The sequence below is a fragment of the Rutidosis leptorrhynchoides genome, chromosome 10 (genome assembly GCF_046630445.1).
Source record: "Rutidosis leptorrhynchoides isolate AG116_Rl617_1_P2 chromosome 10, CSIRO_AGI_Rlap_v1, whole genome shotgun sequence".
NCBI classification, from domain to species: Eukaryota; Viridiplantae; Streptophyta; class Magnoliopsida; order Asterales; family Asteraceae; genus Rutidosis; species Rutidosis leptorrhynchoides.
Window position 1 is genome coordinate 350,921,998 of NC_092342.1, and position 19,936 is coordinate 350,941,933.

Here is a 19,936-nt window from a genome sequence, read left to right on the forward strand (position 1 = left end):
TAAAATACATGTAAATACATGTTATTGATTGTTATACATACTTTGACAAAGTACATGTAATATACTATTCATCTTTGTGCTTTCTTAAGAACGTGCAATCTAATACCTTTCAAGAATGTGCAATCTAAGTTGACCTCCTTGCTTCTCTCACGGTACAATCCCCTTCCCGACGAGCCCCCTTTCTCCTCGGTCCACAGAGACAAAATGTAGGACTGGCGCCAACAGTTCATCACGAAAGAAAGGACTCACTAAGCCGGGATCACTAACTAAGACTAATCTAATATCTAATATGAATTAAGAAAATAGAATAGAAAAAGAACTGTCCAAATCATTATTAGGTATTTTATTAAAGTCAAGAACTTTTCGCAATATGGGATAGTGCTTGCAATAAAATTTAAGAGTAGTAAAACATACCCATGTAACAAGACATTGTTGACCTTTTATAAACATCACTCTTCTGTGTGATCTGCCCCGTCATTCCATATCTGGATCAATCAATATAAGGATGTAAAATAGTGTTCGATACAGTGCTTTAAAAAGAAAATTAAAAATAAATACCCGTTTACTACTATTGATGACAACTTTCGCCCATTTACTTACTCAGTAGCATGGTAGCCAAAAGTTCCCAACACCATAGTAGAATGCAGTTGAGCTGCAGTGTCAGAAGGATGATTGCTCAATTGAAATCAGCAATCTTAGTTTGAAGATCATTGAACAATAACGTTGATGGATCGAACATCATGATGAACCATTAAAGGTTGAACCTTTTCATGGAAGTATTCTAGACCTCTTGTTGCATCATATGCAATTTTCATCTCGCAGGCCAACTGAATTTATGTCATGATTAACAACAGTACATTAAATTTAGTTAACGTTTAAAATAAGTAACATACCTATGTTTTTCCTTCACTTTGATAGTGTGATTAGAATAGATAAAACTGGAACATAACTTGTAGCGTTATATCCCGACTATATCATACAACCAAGTAATCCTTAAATCTTCTATATAGTTTTAGGAACACCTTGACACAAATTTACCCATCTTTGCAATGTAGTCCATGACACAATTTGTTTAAGTAAAATACCTGCTGGATATTGGCCACTCCAACACACACCATTTGTCCATAAGCCATTATGAATTTGATTAAGCAGATCAATTTTACTTTATAGATCCAAATTAGTAGATTCCAGAAATATCTACCAACAATGAACAAAGCCTACAAAAAATAATTGTCAAAATTCACCAACGAAACCCAAATTACCAATGTACATTATGAATGTTTGGAAGGCATATATCAATCCTAAAACACTTGACATTCAAACTTATTTTTGGAACATGAATTTGAAGTAACACATTGATTCGGAACGTCAAGCATCTTTCATCTATACATCTGCATAAAACGAATAGAAGTCAATATTAATGAAATATAAGTTCAACATGAACATATAAGTGACTAATTAAGTGATACTCTAAAACGCATATATTATTTGTTGAATGAATCAAAGTAGTACCTAAAGGATTTTTAACCTGACTAAACCTCGATTTCATTACCTGAAAAAAAAAAGTTGCGGGATTATGCTTTATACTATAATGTATCAGTAAACGGGATTATCAAGAAAATAGGATGAAATAGAATGGAAGTCTTAGCTTGCAAGAACAAGAACTCACTCCTTTTGGGTTGAAATTGCTCCTTTAACACAATTTCCTTCCATTTTTTTCTCACAAACCGTGTCTCTCTAGATGAGAGCATATCTAAAAATGTTCTTGAGTGAAATGAGGCTTCAATCTGCATTTGGGGGTTAAAACCCGTTTTTAGCGTTTTTAAACTTTCTAGGTTTCTCTTTTAAATTTGGCTACCTCAGTGATCACACATCAACAAAGTTGAACGAAATAGTAGTACCTCAGTGATCATTTAATCATAATCATTCATGCTAAACTTCCGCTGGATTAAAAGAACATTAAACATATCTCCACGAACAAATTCGTAAACAATGTGAAAGCTTGTTGGGAATTCCTTCTTATATCAAACATATTTTGTGTACTTTGCAAACTGTGGTTTGCAGGCATGCAACATATTCACACACACACCCCATTGAGTGCACCCTTTGAGAAACAATATATCATCATAGCCTAAAAACCATTATAATTCATTTAGCCTTAAAATCAAATAGAACTAAAAATTCTAAAACACATTTTATGTAACAAAGTGGAGTGTTGGTTAATAAGTAATCACTTGCATAACACAAGTGGGTCTAGTTATTGAGTCGACAGCAAGCGTCGATTTATTGGCGACTTGACTGACTCTTAGAGCCTAAATTAAATTTCAGGCAGGATTTAAAACCCATGGAAATTTGATTTTACCATTTTCATGGTGTCTCAATTTTATTTTTAATTTTATTTTTAAAAACTTTTTCCTACTTATTGGCCGGAGGTCCACTCGGAAGCAATCTCTCTATCCGTCGAATAGAGAGAGAGATGACTTTCTCTACTTTTGAGGGTGTTTTCACTCTGGGTGGAGAAATGACTTGTCTTTATTCTCGGATGGGGGAAGGATTGTCTAAATCTCACCTCCTCCATACACCACTTATGTGGTATTGGGTTTTGTTGTTGTTGCTGCTGCATAACACAAATAAATTATTGTAAACTGCTAAACTAACCTCATGGTGTCATGCCTCACATTGTCGTAACGAACTCGCTCTTAAAACATTTTTTCTACACATCTTCTCAAAGGAACATTCCCTTTGGACAACATCCAAACTGCAACCATAGTTGAATTTTCTCATATAGTTAATTACTTGTGTTATGGCCCTTGGCCCTTTCAAATGGTCCATACTACCAGTTTATAATCATAAAATAGTTATAAATTCATAAAAAGGTTATAAACGTTACCTGTGAATCCAATGATTTTCTGAAATGAGAAAGACCAAGCAAAGACCTTCATTCTTCATTGTTCAATCCCTCTCTAAAAGCATGTTAAACTCATGTTAAAAATCTAGTGATTCAAGTAGGGTTTAATCAGGATCGTGTAATTGCTTCTTGTTCTTGGTTAGGAATTCGAGTTCTTGATTATTATATAACAATTGATGAATCAACCTTCATCAATTAAAACCCTAAATTAGTTAAACGAAGATCGAAATTACCTGCAATCGTCCTATTCAAAGGAATCGGAATCGAAATTACCTGCTTTCATAATACATCAATAATATAACATTTCAAATGTTTAAAATATAAATAAAAAACGACCCATATTGATACATATAATAAGAATCTTAACGTAATATATTACCCACTTGACTAATTATAAAAGTCGCCCATATTGACACCTATAATGAGAATTTTAACGTAATCCTTGATTTGCCAGCCACGTTTTCCAGTCAAGATGCATTCCATTAGCTTATCAACAATTACTTTGCAATATCTTGTCCTGTTACCTAATCTACATATGTAAATTTGGCCCGTTAACTTGATTGAACATATTATAAGCTAATATGTTATTCAAAATAGTCGATTTTTCATCCACTGTGCAAAAACAAACCAAATATTTACATATGTTATTTTGACTATCTAACCCATTTGCAGCTCCTTCAAGTTAAAATACATCAATTCCACGTTAGTTTTCAAACTGTAATGTTTATAGATGACTAATTTTAAAACTTTTTAAATTTTTGACACTTTTTACAACTTAATATGTTCATAAATACTACATCTACATACAAACCCCACTATTGATTACCAACATGCCTCAAATGACGAATTAACAGAAAACAATTACTCTTTTAGATGCTAAAAAATATGGTCACCCATTTTAGACATAATGTGTTAATTACAACCCATTTAATTTAATTTATATCAAAAAGTTGAGGTCTATAGCACAAACTCTAAATAAATCACTTTCAAACCTAACCGTATAACATGTGCCACATTGCACACCCATTGACACCAAGCTTCAAAAGTAGGATTTTGAACAGTATTGGTTAAGACAATACTTGCACTAATGAAAACGAACAACTTATCTATTAGACATAAGCAATGAAATTAATCAAACACAAATAAAGATAATAGAAGGAAGAAGTGAATCAGATCTCTTTGAATCGTTATCCAGAGATCTAATTAAAAGAGGTTTGTCTTCCTTGCAATTCGAAAACAAGTAGCTAAACAATTTTGAAGATGTATTAAGTCAATTACAGATAAGAATGAAGCTAATTGCAGAGAAGAAGGAAGCAAATTGCAGGTAGGAGACTAAAGAAACTAAAAGGGATGCGAGATACCAGCAAAGAAGGAAAAGGTGGAAACGGGATACTGACTAAAACCAAAAGGGATTAGGTTAATGTGTTGAAACCCCTACTTTTGTTAAAAGATTTCTTTAAGGGTATTTTAGGTATATTATGAGACGTTTTTGATTTATTTATTACTTAATAATGAAAGAGGATAAACATGGACCATTAGATTAAAGGGTATTGTAACGTAATTTTCTAATCTAACGGTAATTAAGAGGGTTTTGAAAACATTTATTAGTTAATCGAGACTCTCTTTTAATGTATATAATAATAATAATAATAATATATAATATATATAGTGATAGTGATATAGTGATGTTTTTGTTGTATGAAATCAAAGGATGTAGTACAATGGATTTTGAAGTTTAAAGAATCCCATAGTTGACCTCATTCAAAGTGGACGAAATGGTAATTTCTTTTTTATTTTCTTTTCACGATTATATATTATCTTTTATGATGTTGTAAACAACACTCATTTGCTCACTCAGATTGCTGTTAGGTAAAAATAACGGAAAAGGATATCATATCCACACAAAAGGTAGCAAGCCAAAACCCGACCCCGATGTGTTGCCGATCATTGAAGAGTCGAAAAAACTAGTCAACATGATGCCCGATGGGAAGGTAACCTTTTTTTAGTTCCACAAAAATAAAAAAAAAATTAAAAAAAATACTAACCTTCTAATTTCCTACCAGTACACACATTGTTCGTTTCTGTTAAAAAAAAAAAAAACATACATCATGCGTTTTGATAGAGAAAAAAAACGTGAGGCAATAAATGTTAATATTGTTTTAAGTGGGCTGATTTGGGTCATGTGTTATCTCAAATGTGTAAAAAATACCTAAAATAGCACTGAGTTGAGAGGGCCAAGCGCGTTTGAACGTCACCCAAAGTTTGATCCTCTTCAAAAAAATGGACCAATATACGTTTAGACGTGAACACAATCTTAAACAGCTCAATTTGACCCGTAACTTATCCTACCCATGTTGACTGTCAAGTGTGAAGTAGAAAACTAAAGATGACCCAGTTTGACCCGTTACTCGCCCTACCCATATTGACTGTCAAGTGGGAAGCGGAAACCTGTAAATAATTGCTTCTTGAAATATATTGGGCAGCCTATAACTGTTACAGATCAAGAAATAGTAGAAATGGTACTGTTTCCCGTGGTGAATGAGGCTTGTCGGGTTCTGGAGGAAGGAGTAGTGGTTCGGGCATCCGATCTTGATGTTGCATCTGTTCTTGGGATGAGTTTTCCTTCTCACCGGTTAGTTCATTGTTACAATTTACATTTTTTTTCTAATTAATGTATGCCACAAACGAAATAGGTCTTACTTGTTTTTATGTTTAATTCTAGTGATGGTATTGTGTTCTGGAGAGACTTAATTGGGGCTAAACACATAAACTCAAGTCTCAAAAAAATGGTCTGAAAAGTACGGCAACTTCTATAAGCCATTAAAATTTCTTGAAGAAAGAGCCAAAAACAGTGTCCCGTTGGTGAGTACAAACCTTACAATTCTCTATTGAGTTTCTTGGCATGTTTTGTTGACACATGATTATAAATTTATAAGACTTAATTACACGAATAGTCACTGTGATTTGTCAAATATTGCAACTTTAGTCACTATAGTATTTTTTTTGCAAGTTTAGTCACTGGGGTTTCAAAAAGTTACAAATTTAGTCACTAAAGCTCACAGACGTTCATTTGATCCGTTAAGTAGCAGTCACGTGCCGAGCATGTGAGGGTATATTTGTCATTTTACTTAAACCTTATATCAGATTTTTTCTCCCTTTCCATCTGAAACCCTAATTTCATCTCAACCCTAATATACACCACCTATAATCACATTCAATTTCAATATACCAACAATCACAGCAATAAAAAAAAAAATTAATTAAATGTTTTTGATCAATCAATTCGTGTGTTAAATATACATATTAAGAAATATACATATTATTATTAACAAGTCTATAACAATTACTAAGAACCAATTCGTTTCATAACAACAGCACAGTTCCGGAGTCAAATCGTTTTTCCGGTGGCCGTCCCGGAGTTCGTATACCTGAAGACGGCAGTTGTACTTTCGGTGGTTCGCGAACCAAATCTTAACGAAGTGGCGGCGATACTTTGTTCGTACTCCGATCTTGCTTCAATTTGAATGAAAATGGTGAGGAAGAGATGGCGGCAACGACGCAACCAACCATCACCGGTCTCTTGCTCCTATTTTGATTCAGATCTAAACTTGTTTGTAGGTTCCAACGATGTAACGATGGGTATCAAATTCAAAGATCTTGTTTCGGATTTTGCTCAGATTCGTTTACAAACAACAAGAAGCCATTATGGTAATAATTTGTAAGAAGCCATTTTTGTTTCAAAGATCTTTGTTTTACAAAAATTGGTAGTAAATTGGAAGAAGATATAAAGCTACCTAAGCCACCAAATGGTTATATTCTGAACGAGCAACCAAATGGTTATATTCTGATTTGAGAAGATTAAAGATAACGAAGAATGAAAATAGGAGTAATTTTCTTTTAGTTTTGAATTTTAGATGGTAGGTGGTATATATTAGGCTTTTCATGAAATTAGGGTTTCAGATGGAAAAGGGGGAAAACCTGATATAAGAAGTAAAATGACAAATATACCCTCACATGCTTGGCACGTGACTGCTACTTAACGGATCAAATGAACGTCTGTGAGCTTCAGTGACTAAAATTGTAACTTTTTGAAACCCCAGTGACTAAACTTGAAAAAAAAAATACCATAATGACTAAAGTTGCAAAATTTGACAAACCACAGTGACCATTCGTGTAATTAAGTCAATTTATAATATGTTTATGGTTTCTGTAGAGTGCCCCAATTTCGACGTCTGCAAGTTCAAGGGCGCGTCTGTAAGAAACGGTGGGGAATCAATCAAATTACAATATGGATATGACACCGTGAATAAAAAACCTATCGTGTTGAGCAATGCGAATAAAAAAGACTAGTCGTTTTCTTGTTATCAGAATAAGTTTTTATAAACCTATCGAGTTTTTCGCCTGTTCATGATTGAACTATCCAAGATTGAAATATCAAACGTGTATATTGCTGTTTCTGCCAGTTATGACCACCTACGCTTTAATTTACCACTTCATTTTCGTAATCTATACTATTAAGAAATTCCATCCATAGAACACATTAAAGGAAACTATTTCGAAAGAACACCCTAGAAGATCCACTGACTGATCAAAGCCGCGAGCGTGGCGAAGGAGGCGACATAATATGCTCCAATAAAGAGCCAGCGGATCAAGCGCCTGGGTTGTGCCACGCCCACAATCCCAAACCAATAAAACAAGAATCCAATACACACACACATGAAGAAAACAACCATCGCAATATGCATCATTATGTTCTTCTCGAGCTTCTGCGTAAACGCCGCGCTCTGCTGAAAAACAACGGCAACAGCGATCGCGGCCTGACACCTAAGAACCCTATATAAAAATTTGAACGGTCAGATTAACAAGATCAATAAATGTAGGGGTCTTCATCGGTTCGGTTTTCGGTTTATTCGGTTTTGAAATTTTTTAAGGCAAAACCGAAAACCGAATTCAAATTCGGTTCGGTTTAGTTTAAAGCCGAAAATCATTATAAAAGATTTGACCTCTGACCAAACAATTATTTAGCATACAATGTTCGTATTATGTAGGATTATATAATTCAAAATACATTAATTAAGCTTTAATAAGTAAAATTTTTAGCGCAAACAAAGCATATCAGTAATATTTCCATTATTAAACTATTAAACCACACATAAAATGAAATTGACAGATGTAAGCGACTACGAATATATATTTTAAGGTGAAAAAATTACAACATATATATAGTATTGTAAGTGCTTCCATCTTTAGTTTTAGATTACTAACACTTTCATCAAAATAAATTAAAAAGCCTACTGTATGCAGAGATTTAAAACTATTGTCCATGTCAACGCCACATGTATTTTTATACACAAATATCTTACAATAACTGTAAGTATAAAATTTACGAGAATCATTAAATCGAGAACATACCTTATCAATTAGAATAGACAGATTCAACCGATAAAAGAAAAAAGGGAGGGTTAGAGTTTTTTGAAAGAGAATGATAAAGCTAGAGTAAAACAAATGGGTACGGACCCTTTCTTTTTTATTTAACTAATTCAAGTTCACTGACCCATTAAACATGGGAGGGAGATCTAAAAACATCAAGCTATGGTTATCATTAAATAAAATTATTTAACTAATTCAAATTCACTGACCCATTAATCACATTATGCTGAGGGATCTGCTGTTGGGTCTGCTGACCGATCTGCTGCGGAAGGTTAGTCCTGAGAATTTCAAACGGAGAGGTCAATAAAATTTGTAAATGCAATTAGATAAAACTAGTAAATGTACACAAAATCATATAGTAACAGTTGTATAAAGATACATGGGCTAGGCAAACAGTAAATACTTTTACACTCATGATATATAACAAGCAACATCATCATTCATCAACTACTACACTGACCATTTCATCAAACATAAATAAAAAAACTCTACATTTATGAATTTGAACAGGATTCACCTATATCTATATATATGCCATCAGCACTTCAATAAACCATCAAGTGATATCGGTTTTGTTTAAATAATACACCAAATAGTTAATTGGTCTACTAAGATAAAAAGTTTTTGTTTCAGATTTAGCAACGAATAATCTTGGACGAGCTACTTTAATTTCTTAAGTAATAGAGACCAACATGCGTAACAGATGAATCACCAACTTCTGGTACTTCAAACCTAACATAAATCGCAAAAATGTAAAATAAAAAAATAAAAAAAAATAGTGAATATTGAAAAACTTACGATGATTTCATTAGCAGATAGAGTTATTGGGCTTTTTAAAAGAAGTTGGATCCAAACGGGTTTAGACTAAAATTAAAAGGAGCCAAACACGTTTGGAGAGGACCCAATGGTACAATTTTTACATATATTTGTGTTTGGGGAGTTTAAAGTGTGAGAGTGGAAAAAAGAAAAGATACCACATGTCACACTGTTATACAACATTTGAGGAGTTGATTTACACATTTGCTGGACCATGGGTATTTGGTTTCATGCTCTTAAGTCTGCTCATGCTTTTTGGTCTCGTACTTAGTGTTGCTCGTGTTAAATTTATTGGTGGGGATGAATTGCCTGGCCTAATGCCTGCTCGACGTGGCTTGCAATTAGATCGATCTGTTCCTTTTTTGGAGTCATTAATTTTTTATTTTTATTTTTGGCAAAAAAACAGAGAATGAAATTAATATAAACTTTTTCACGAAATAGTGAAAGCTGTAGAGTACATGACGATACAAGCTGGGTTTACACTTTACATTATTACTACCCACTTGCTAAAGGAAACAAAAGCCTTGGAGTACATATCACACTAGATTAACTAACCATTGAAACATCTTTAACTTTATACGCTCTACGCTTGCAGCCCAACAGATGTAAAAACCTATAAAAATCAACTCATTCCGAGAGGTCCAAATTGCCCATATGGAAGCCGGCCCAAATTTGCTCCAAAACTTTGACTCATTTAATCCCAACCCATTACACCAATCATGTGAGAATTCGAGAATAGATCTTTTCAAGACGTATTTGCATAAAATTGTAGCATTATAGACATCATATCTTCTTTAAGACACTCCATCTTTTCTTGAAAAATTCCAAGGACAAACCGTCGGGTACGAGACTATCTTCTTGCTTTTTTAAAATTTTTCGTTTACTCTTAAATTCAAACAACTTGATGACTTAAACTGGAAAGAGATTTCTTGGCTATCTAAAGAGGCCAACTCCAACTTATTTTACATTACATTAGCATCACTCCAAACTAATTTTGTGCCTGGAGACGCACTAAACTCTGACACCTCTCCATTATTCTCTAAGAGGACTACAAATTGAATGAGGTATGTCTCTACACAACTTTTATTGTTACATACACCCAACTTTTAATACTTGGTCTTGTTTATTTTATTGTAATACTTGATTAATTAAGATAAGGTTGTTTCTTCTTTTCAGGTTCTTGAAACAAATAGAAACGAGGAATTCCAAAATCATGTTCACAGGATATTATGAGATCTTTATGGGCGGCTCAGGAAAAGGTCAATTTGAACTATTTTATGTATCGTACAAATTGATCAGCTGTTATATTTGAGCGTAACGGATAAATACATATAACAACCATCAGAATACAGTTCACCTACAAAGTAGTTAAATTTCCCTCAGTTCCCCATAAACGCAACGCAGACTGTTTCTAGGACTCTCAACATTTCAGTATATATAGAGTTCTAATACTCGACTTTATTCGCTAATATATCTTAAAACAACATACAATTCCATGTGACACAATTGCATGTTGCATACCCCATAACTTAAAGGGACTCTTGCAAACAAAAATATCAAAAACCAAAAAGTCCTCGAAATCCATAATCCAAAAACCATTGTACAAAAACGATACAAGTCTATGCGGGCTCAGTATTCGCGATACTGAGAATGAGAGGCTGCAAGAAGAGCAGCCCCAAGGCCCGAACCATCATTTGATAGCTCGATAACGATGTTACTAGAAGCTTCTCCTAACAACTCGTTTAGACCGCATTGCATTGCTTCCCTGAATTTAGTGTAGTGTTCGAACAAACCACCATCCATCGCTATGATGGATTTTTGGTTTTCTTCGCCTTTAATCGTATCTCTTCCGATTTTTTTGAGGATTCCTAAAATTCCTGCAGCTGAGAGACGAGCGCCACGTGTCGCAACAATTTCACAAAGTGTCACGATTACTTTCCTCATCTTTAGAGAAGTGTTTGATATCTACACTCAAACCACATTAATATTAATAATTATTACATTTTAAAATATAAATAAGGCCCACCACAATCAGTAACTGATAGGCACAAATAAGCACCTCAAGTATGTCTTTTAACTTGACTGCAACCACTCTGAGGTCAGCAGTACAGTCATGATGCATTGCAGACATATCGGGGGTCCTACATTTATATCAAAAGTGTTATGTAAATGTAACATTTAACATTGTAAACATACTATATTGATGACCAATCTGATCATATTAAGTATAATTGTGAAGGCTATTTGGGTAGTTTTGACCCAAATTATAATTTATAATGACGAACACATTAAAGGCTTTTTGGGTAGTTTTTGACCCGTTTAAACAAATTGATTTGACATGTTGAAGATAATAAGTACCTCAATATGAAGGGCTTTTCAAGTTTGGATGGCACAGTTTCACCAAAAAACTCTGATTCTACAGCCATCTTCAACAAGACTCGTCTCACAATTTCTCCCAAATACATTCCAGATATTATCTTTTCAAATATCTGATTCAAAATAATTAAAATATAAGCTGGATATCAATAAAACCACTTAAAAAATCATATGGTTCGTAGGCCTTTTTTATATGAAAATGTATACCTGCTCTCCGGGATTTAAGCTTTCGGTGTCAAGACTTTCATCGAACTCTGTCAAAGGGAGATGCGATGACCGAAAGTTGCCCCATTCCATGTTTATAACCTTCACACATAAACAACCATAACCGTAACCAATCCATGTTATAACACAACAATAATTGTAAGTAAACGAACAAAAATTTGCCACTGCTATCAAAGAAACATACACAAGTTACTAACCATCTCTCCAGATCGAGGAAGCAGACCTTGCCATTTGGGGATTGCATTTGCACGCTCGACATACGCTGCATTTGTTCCGGTACCTAATATCACAGCTGCAATTACATCATTGCTACTATATCTGCCTCCGGCTAAGGTTCCAACTGTATCATTGACCTGCATTTCCAAATATTAAATTATAAACATTAAGGCCCCGTTTGGCTCACGGAATCTAATGGGATTCCGTCAAAATCGAAATTGAATTTAGACGCGTGTCTATATTCAATTCCAATTTCGCCGGAATTCCATTGGAATCCGTGAGCTAAACGGGGCCTAAGTCTACTATTTGATCCTTTAACATTCTTCATTGTACGGGACTAGTTGAAATAGTGCAAGGTGCTATAAATTATAAAAGAAAAGAGCCACAATATAGATAATAAGTGAAAAATCAAATTACCAATGCAGAAACGCGCATATCAAGCCCAACCCTTTCCATGGCTTTTGTTAACTCTTCAACGATGTCTTGCCCAACCTGTTAGAAAGTTAACAATTAAAGACCACGGTTGTAAAAGTCCCTGACTAGTCGGATTTTAAAGTAGTTGACTAGTCTCCGACTTGGTCAATTTTTTGGTCAAAGTTGTCAAAAGTCCAATTTACTCGGTTAAAGTCGGTATAATTAGTACAAAGACGAGTTATTCAACCAAAACTGGTCAATGTAGGTCATCTACAATCAAAGTTGGTAATGTCCAACTATTATCCGACTTGACTGATTAGTCCCTAAAATGTCCCGCCAGACTAGTCCGGGATTAATGGCTTTGACATCCTTCTTAAAAATGATGAAGAAAACAATATTCGACTATGGTAAAATGTATAATATACGCTTACGAACTACCGAGTAACAAATTCTATAACATGTCTCGAACAATTACAACAGGTAAAATTGCAATTCGACTTGAAACTAGCCGAAATAAAAAGACTCATCTTCCTCGGTTATCAACTTATCATCTTAATATTCTTTTATTTGTATATCATTCGTTTGTGGATATCTACTACTACAAATATACAAAAGACTAAGGAGTAAAAAGAATATGTATATAATACTCACAGCATCTTCAATATTGAAGCCTTTTGTCCATCTAACAAGAGTTCCTCCTGCAATGGACGATTGTTTGACGGGAAATGAAAAAGTAAACCCTAGTTCCCGTTGTGTGCCAGGTGGAATATGCATATCTTCGCCCTCCGTTGCCACAAATTTCGCAAGTTCTCCAGCAATAAAATCAAATAAATCCTAAAGCACGAAAAAACTACCCTATAATCACATGAAATCTTTTAAACAAGAGTAATTAAATTTCCTTTTCCTTTGAATTCAATAGCAAATAGCAAAAGGAGGTTAAAAAAAACTCACTTCACATTTCCCGATCATGAGGTTTGGAGGAATTTGAACTTCTTCAAATTCTTTCTTCACATTATGTACTCCACCTAACTTCACACGAAGCACGCGGAAGTTTGTGCCACCGAGATCCAGAGCATAAAAGATCCCCGTTTCATCCCTAGAAATAGAACAAATGGAGCCACGAAATATCTTAGATACACGAAATTTATTAGTTAAAATTGTAAGATTACATGCCTTTCATTAGCTTTAATCAACTACTAATAATCTAACTACTTGGTTTTCTAATTCTAACTCTTCAAACAGGGACTACTGACACTTTCAAGATGCATATACAACTCCAAAGGTATTTAACAAATACCAACGTACTAACTTGTAAGATTTTAATCATGATTTGGTTCAAATTGCTTAAAGTGTAACCGCAAAGTCGTTGATTTGATCCTAAAGTACTTCATTAATGCTTAAAGATTACTTTATATTTTCACCAATAAAGATTTTCTTTATATAAACCTTTGTGTTTGGATGTCGTTTACTCAATTTCAAAATGACTATTAGACTATGAAACATCAAAATCAGATGATAGTTGCTTAAAGCATGAAAGTTTGGTACTTTAACATGGAGTATAATGAATAGTCAGTTTTCCAAACCACGCCTTATCTAATTGTCTAAATCTGATAATTTTGACACTAAATATAACTGATAACTATGGCTTTAAATCATAACAATCAGTATTTATAATTGACTAATTACATTATTAGAAACATGTCATTATCCACTTACTGATACATCATAAAACCTAAGCAATTAGCACAGATACCTTACACCAAAAGTGTGAAATTTAATCAAAGTTTAACCTGAACTTTAGGGACAACTTTAAAGTTATAAACTTTATGTGAACAAATCTGTCCATCTGAAGGTAAAAGGCTAAAAGCACTACCTGAATAATAGTAACTTAAATCACACACCAATTTTGAAACTTTATTGAAGAAATGATTAAATCCATATCCAAATAGTCATAATAAAAAACGGTCAACTTAAACCACTACCACCATTTCAAATCAAATCTTAATAATTCAGGTTGTGATGAATATTCCCCAACAGTAATTAATGTACAGATATATAGATATAGTTAAAAAGAGGTATATACCCAGTGGGAAGATTGTCAACATAGCTGATTAACATCTTGAGTTTGCTACCGCCGTCGGAAGCAAGTCCGGCATGCATCTCCACCGTCATGGCATCAGCCACCTGCCGGAGTTTTGCAATCGGAGTTCCACACTTATCTTCAAAATCTTTCAAAATCTCCATAGTCTTTGCCCACTTGCCGGAATTCTTCATCCGGTGACGGACCACCAATATAGCCGCCGCAGAAATAGCAGCGGCGCACACCACTGCCGCTGCCACCGTTACTTTACCCATATTATCAAATTGAACAATTTACACGCACAGATCGAAAAAATATGAGAAACCCAGATGCAAAAATAGAAGATTTAAGATACCCTTTTGATTAAATTAACGTTTAAATAGAAAAGATTTGAACTTTATTGAATTTGATTTGCTGGTGTAATAAGAAAATGGGAAATCTTAAAAAGGACATAGGATTTTGGGGGCATGAATGAAGTACTGTGTTTGTTAAATGATATGAGGGTTAAAAAAGAATAACATCGGTGAAGCAACAGATGGAAAGAGACAAGATTTGTTTATATATGCCAATAAATTTTACTAAATACAAACGGAGTAATACGTAATCTTATCTTCCCAAAATTCGAGGATCTCTTATTTTATTTCGACAATCAATCAATCATCAATTCAATGACTATTATAAAACGTATATCTTCTTTTTTTTTTCTTTTTCTTTTTCTTTTTTGATTTGTAGACTTTAATTTTTTAAATTTTTGAAAAGAAAATTGTTTGTTGATCGTATAAACTATAACGAGTTAGGGTATCTTCATGTTACAGTGAGGGTACGTTTACTAATTTGATATGTAAAATGGATGAAAAAAAAAAAGAAACAAAGGAACAAAATGGAGTGAATAAAAAAAAAAAAATCAAGGATTAAAAAAGTGAGTTATAAGTACTGTTCATTAAAATTAAATGTATCATTAGGTTGGTTATCCATATCTTGTTATTGATATGTTGTCTCGTCATATCATATACTCCGTATATCTTTGACATATATATAACGTATGATGATGATGATGATGATGATTAATGTTATATTTAGAGAATATACTACTCCGTACACATCTATCTTTTTAAGAAAGTAGTCTTTCAAAAAAAATAAATAAATAAATAAAAAAAATAAAATAAAATTAAGAAAGTAGCAACTTCTACGTTCGCAACAATTTAATCCGACGTTGACTTTTATCTGTTTTTTTAAATTAGAATTATGTAATTATGTAATGTAACTAGAAAAAATTTGACCGCGCGTTGCAGCGGTTGTATTCGGCGCGCGGTCGAATTTGGATATATCTTGTTTGGTACCTAATATATCTAATAAGTTGGGTTGTTTGTTGGACGTGTACGTATATGTATGTAATTTAGCCCGAAATATTTAATTTTTTTAACGATATCCGTTTCGCGTATAGTTAGTCACGTTGTGTTCGTAAAATTAATTCGAGTTGAAAGGTGATCTCGGAAAAATTTAACTCGCACTGAGCGTGAATATAGGGCCCGTTATTTAGTGTTTTTTTAACGATGTCCGTTTCGCATATAGTTAGTCCCGTTGAGTTCGTAAGATTTTTTCGAGTTGAACGGTGGCCTTGGAAAAATTTAACTCGCACCGAGTGAGAAGATGGGGCCCGTTATAAATTTGGGTGGAGTAAGTTTTTTTTATTTTAATAAAATTATACATTTACATTTTTTATCCATGCAAAAGTTTGAAGTTGAGGGGGCGTTGTGTAAATTGTGCGAAAGTTGGGGGATATTTGTAGTGTGAACGCAAAATGAAAACGACGTCGCGTTTGAACTGAAAGGACCAAAATCTTCATGTAATTTAGTATACGCGTTTGAACTGAAAGGACCAAAATCTTCATGTAATTTAGTATATAGGGGTAATTTGTTCCCTTGAAAGATGATAAGTCAATATATCTAATGAAGTTAAAGGAGTAATAAATATAGTTCTAAATCATTAATTATATTAATTAATTTTAAATCAAATCAATAAATAATAATGATGTATAATTAAAAACTAGTCAATTTAATTAAATAGATACAAATAATTTAAAAGCTTAATAACATGTCAGTGTAGCTATCTTGGCTACATAAACATCATCAAATGATCTTAATCCTTATGCAAGTCATTTCATTATATTTTAAAGTCTACTATCTTCATTTGTTTAATGAAAATTTCTTTTTTGTTTAATTCATTTTTAATATTTATTACGTGATAGTGATAATTGTAGTGACCCGAACTTTTCCATGTTTATATATATTAATTGAGATTGATATTTACATGATTAAATGTTTCCAACATGTTAAGCAATCAAACTTGTTAAGACTTGATTAATTGAAATATGTTTCATATAGACAATTGACCACCCAAGTTGACCGGTGATTCACGAACGTTAAAACTTGTAAAAACTATATGATGACATATATATGGATATATATATAGTTAACATGATACTATGATAAGTAAACATATCATTAAGTATATTAACAATGAACTACATATGTAAAAACAAGACTACTAACTTAATGATTTTTAAACGAGACATATATGTAAGGATTATCGTTGTAAAGACATTTAATGTATATATATCATATTAAGAGATATTCATACATGATAATATCATGATAATATAATAATTTAAAATCTCATTTGATATTATAAACATTGGGTTAACAACATTTAACAAGATCGTTAACCTAAAGGTTTCAAAACAACACTTACATGTAACGACTAACGATGACTTAACGACTCAGTTAAAATATATATACATGTAGTGTTTTAATATGTATTTATACACTTTTGAAAGACTTCAATACACTTATCAAAATACTTCTACTTAACAAAAATTCTTACAATTACATCCTCGTTCAGTTTCATCAACAATTCTACTCGTATGCACCCGTATTCGTACTCGTACAATACACAGCTTTTAGATGTATGTACTATTGGTATATACACTCCAATGATCAGCTCTTAGCAGCCCATGTGAGTCACCTAACACATGTGGGAACCATCATTTGGCAACTAGCATGAAATATCTCATAAAATTACAAAAATATGAGTAATCATTCATGACTTATTTACATGAAAACAAAATTACATATCCTTTATATCTAATCCATACACCAACGACCAAAAACACCTACAAACACTTTCATTCTTCAATTTTATTCATCTAATTGATCTCTCTCAAGTTCTATCTTCAAGTTCTAAGTGTTCTTCATATATTCTACAAGTTCTAGTTACATAAAATCAAGAATACTTTCAAGTTTGCTAGCTCACTTCTAATCTTGTAAGGTGATCATTCAACCTCAAGAAATCTTTGTTTCTTACAGTAAGTTATCATTCTAATACAAGGTAATAATCATATTCAAACTTTGGTTCAATTTCTATAACTATAACAATCTTATTTCAAGTGATGATCTTACTTGAACTTGTTTTCGTGTCATGATTCTGCTTCAAGAACTTCGAGCCATCCAAGGATCCATTGAAGCTAGATCCATTTTTCTCTTTTCCAGTAGGTTTGTCCAAGGAACTTAAGGTAGTAATGATGTTCATAACATCATTCGATTCATACATATAAAGCTATCTTATTCGAAGGTTTAAACTTGTAATCACTAGAACATAGTTTAGTTAATTCTAAACTTGTTCGCAAACAAAAGTTAATCCTTCTAACTTGACTTTTAAAATCAACTAAACACATGTTCTATATCTGTATGATATGCTAACTTAATGATTTAAAACCTGGAAACACGAAAAACACCGTAAAACCGGATTTACGCCGTCGTAGTAACACCGCGGGCTGTTTTGGGTTAGTTAATTAAAAACTATGATAAACTTTGATTTAAAAGTTGTTATTCTGAGAAAATGATTTTTATTATGAACATGAAACTATATCCAAAAATTATGGTTAAACTCAAAGTGGAAGTATGTTTTCTAAAATGGTCATCTAGACGTCGTTCTTTCGACTGAAATGACTACCTTTACAAAAACGACTTGTAACTTATTTTTCCGACTATAAACCTATACTTTTTCTGTTTAGATTCATAAAATAGAGTTCAATATGAAACCATAGCAATTTGATTCACTCAAAACGGATTTAAAATGAAGAAGTTATGGGTAAAACAAGATTGGATAATTTTTCTCATTTTAGCTACGTGAAAATTGGTAACAAATCTATTCCAACCATAACTTAATCAACTTGTATTGTATATTATGTAATCTTGAGATACCATAGACACGTATACAATGTTTCGACCTATCATGTCGACATATCTATATATATTTCGGAACAACCATAGACACTCTATATGTGAATGTTGGAGTTAGCTATACAGGGTTGAGGTTGATTCCAAAATATATATAGTTTGAGTTGTGATCAATACTGAGATACGTATACACTGGGTCGTGGATTGATTCAAGATAATATTTATCAATTTATTTTCTGTACATCTAACTGTGGACAACTAGTTGTAGGTTACTAACGAGGACAGCTGACTTAATAAACTTAAAACATCAAAATATATTAAAAGTGTTGTAAATATATTTTGAACATACTTTGATATATATGTATATATTGTTATAGGTTCGTGAATCAACCAGTGGCCAAGTCTTACTTCCCGACGAAGTAAAAAAATCTGTGAAAGTGAGTTATAGTCCCACTTTTAAAATCTAATATTTTTAGGATGAGAATACATGCAGGTTTTATAAATGATTTACAAAATAGACACAAGTACGTGAAACTACATTCTTTGGTTGAATTATCGAAATCGAATATGCCCCTTTTTATTAAGTCTGGTAATCTAAGAATTAGGGAACAGACACCCTAATTGACGCAAATCCTAAAGATAGATCTATTGGGCCTAACAAACCCCATCCAAAGTACCGGATGCTTTAGTACTTCGAAATTTATATCATATCCGAAGGGTGTCCCGGAATGATGGGGATATTCTTATATATGCATCTTGTTAATGTCGGTTACCAGGTGTTTACCATATGAATGATTTTTATCTCTATGTATGGGATGTATATCGAAATATGAAATCTTGTGGTCTATTATTATGATTTGATATATATAGGTTAAACCTATAACTCACCAACATTTTTGTTGACGTTTTAAGCATGTTTATTCTCAGGTGATTATTAAGAGCTTCCGCTGTCGCATACTTAAATAAGGACGAGATTTGGAGTCCATGCTTGTATGATATTGTGTAAAAACTGCATTCAAGAAACTTATTTTGTTGTAACATATTTGTATTGTAAACCATTATGTAATGGTCGTGTGTAAACAGGATATTTTAGATTATCATTATTTGATAATCTACGTAAAGCTTTTTAAACCTTTATTGATGAAATAAAGGTTATGGTTTGTTTTAAAATGAATGCAGTCTTTGAAAAACGTCTCATATAGAGGTCAAAACCTCGCAACGAAATCAATTAAT

At 32.9% G+C, this 19,936-nt stretch overlaps 1 protein-coding gene, 1 long non-coding RNA gene and 1 pseudogene across 13 annotated transcripts; 1 reads left to right on the forward strand and 2 right to left on the reverse strand.

Moving 5' to 3' along the window:
* Positions 1-441: 441 nt before the first annotated feature.
* Positions 442-4,311, reverse strand: LOC139871865 (uncharacterized). 12 transcript variants are annotated; one of them, XR_011766795.1, is made up of 9 exons: positions 4,270-4,311; positions 2,891-3,437; positions 2,659-2,758; positions 1,902-2,131; positions 1,670-1,787; positions 1,513-1,552; positions 765-1,391; positions 601-652; positions 442-485 (listed from the first exon to the last, which is right to left on the reverse strand). It is a non-coding gene; the product is annotated as an uncharacterized lncRNA (long non-coding RNA). The 12 variants fall into 12 exon arrangements; XR_011766789.1 differs by having other exon boundaries at positions 448-1,391; positions 2,891-2,963; positions 3,142-3,181; positions 3,292-3,437; XR_011766791.1 differs by having other exon boundaries at positions 448-1,391; positions 2,891-2,963; positions 3,142-3,181; positions 3,288-3,437.
* Positions 4,312-4,593: 282 nt separating this feature from the next.
* LOC139871489 (peroxisomal fatty acid beta-oxidation multifunctional protein AIM1-like) lies at positions 4,594-9,567 on the forward strand (annotated as a pseudogene).
* Positions 9,568-10,442: 875 nt separating this feature from the next.
* On the reverse strand, positions 10,443-14,971 carry LOC139873356 (hexokinase-2-like). Its single transcript, XM_071861285.1, has 9 exons — positions 14,469-14,971; positions 13,337-13,481; positions 13,037-13,219; positions 12,389-12,463; positions 11,953-12,108; positions 11,738-11,836; positions 11,513-11,643; positions 11,214-11,295; positions 10,443-11,119 (listed from the first exon to the last, which is right to left on the reverse strand). Exons 1-9 carry the CDS (start codon positions 14,738-14,740, stop codon positions 10,784-10,786), a joined length of 1,479 nt encoding a protein of 492 aa, XP_071717386.1. The 5' UTR covers positions 14,741-14,971; the 3' UTR covers positions 10,443-10,783.
* Positions 14,972-19,936: the final 4,965 nt, after the last annotated feature.

What these genes read in the sequence shown, in the direction of transcription:
- LOC139873356 (XM_071861285.1), bottom strand. Translation starts at nt 14,740, where the DNA reads ATGGGTAAAGTAACGGTGGCAGCGGCAGTGGTGTGCGCCGCTGCTATT. An exon ending in GCTTCAATATTGAAGATGCT is followed by an intron (nt 12,464 to 13,036) that starts GTGAGTATTATA and finishes ACTTTCTAACAG; the next exon opens with GTTGGGCAAGACATCGTTGA. An exon ending in GCTTAAATCCCGGAGAGCAG is followed by an intron (nt 11,644 to 11,737) that starts GTATACATTTTC and finishes ATTTTGAATCAG; the next exon opens with ATATTTGAAAAGATAATATC.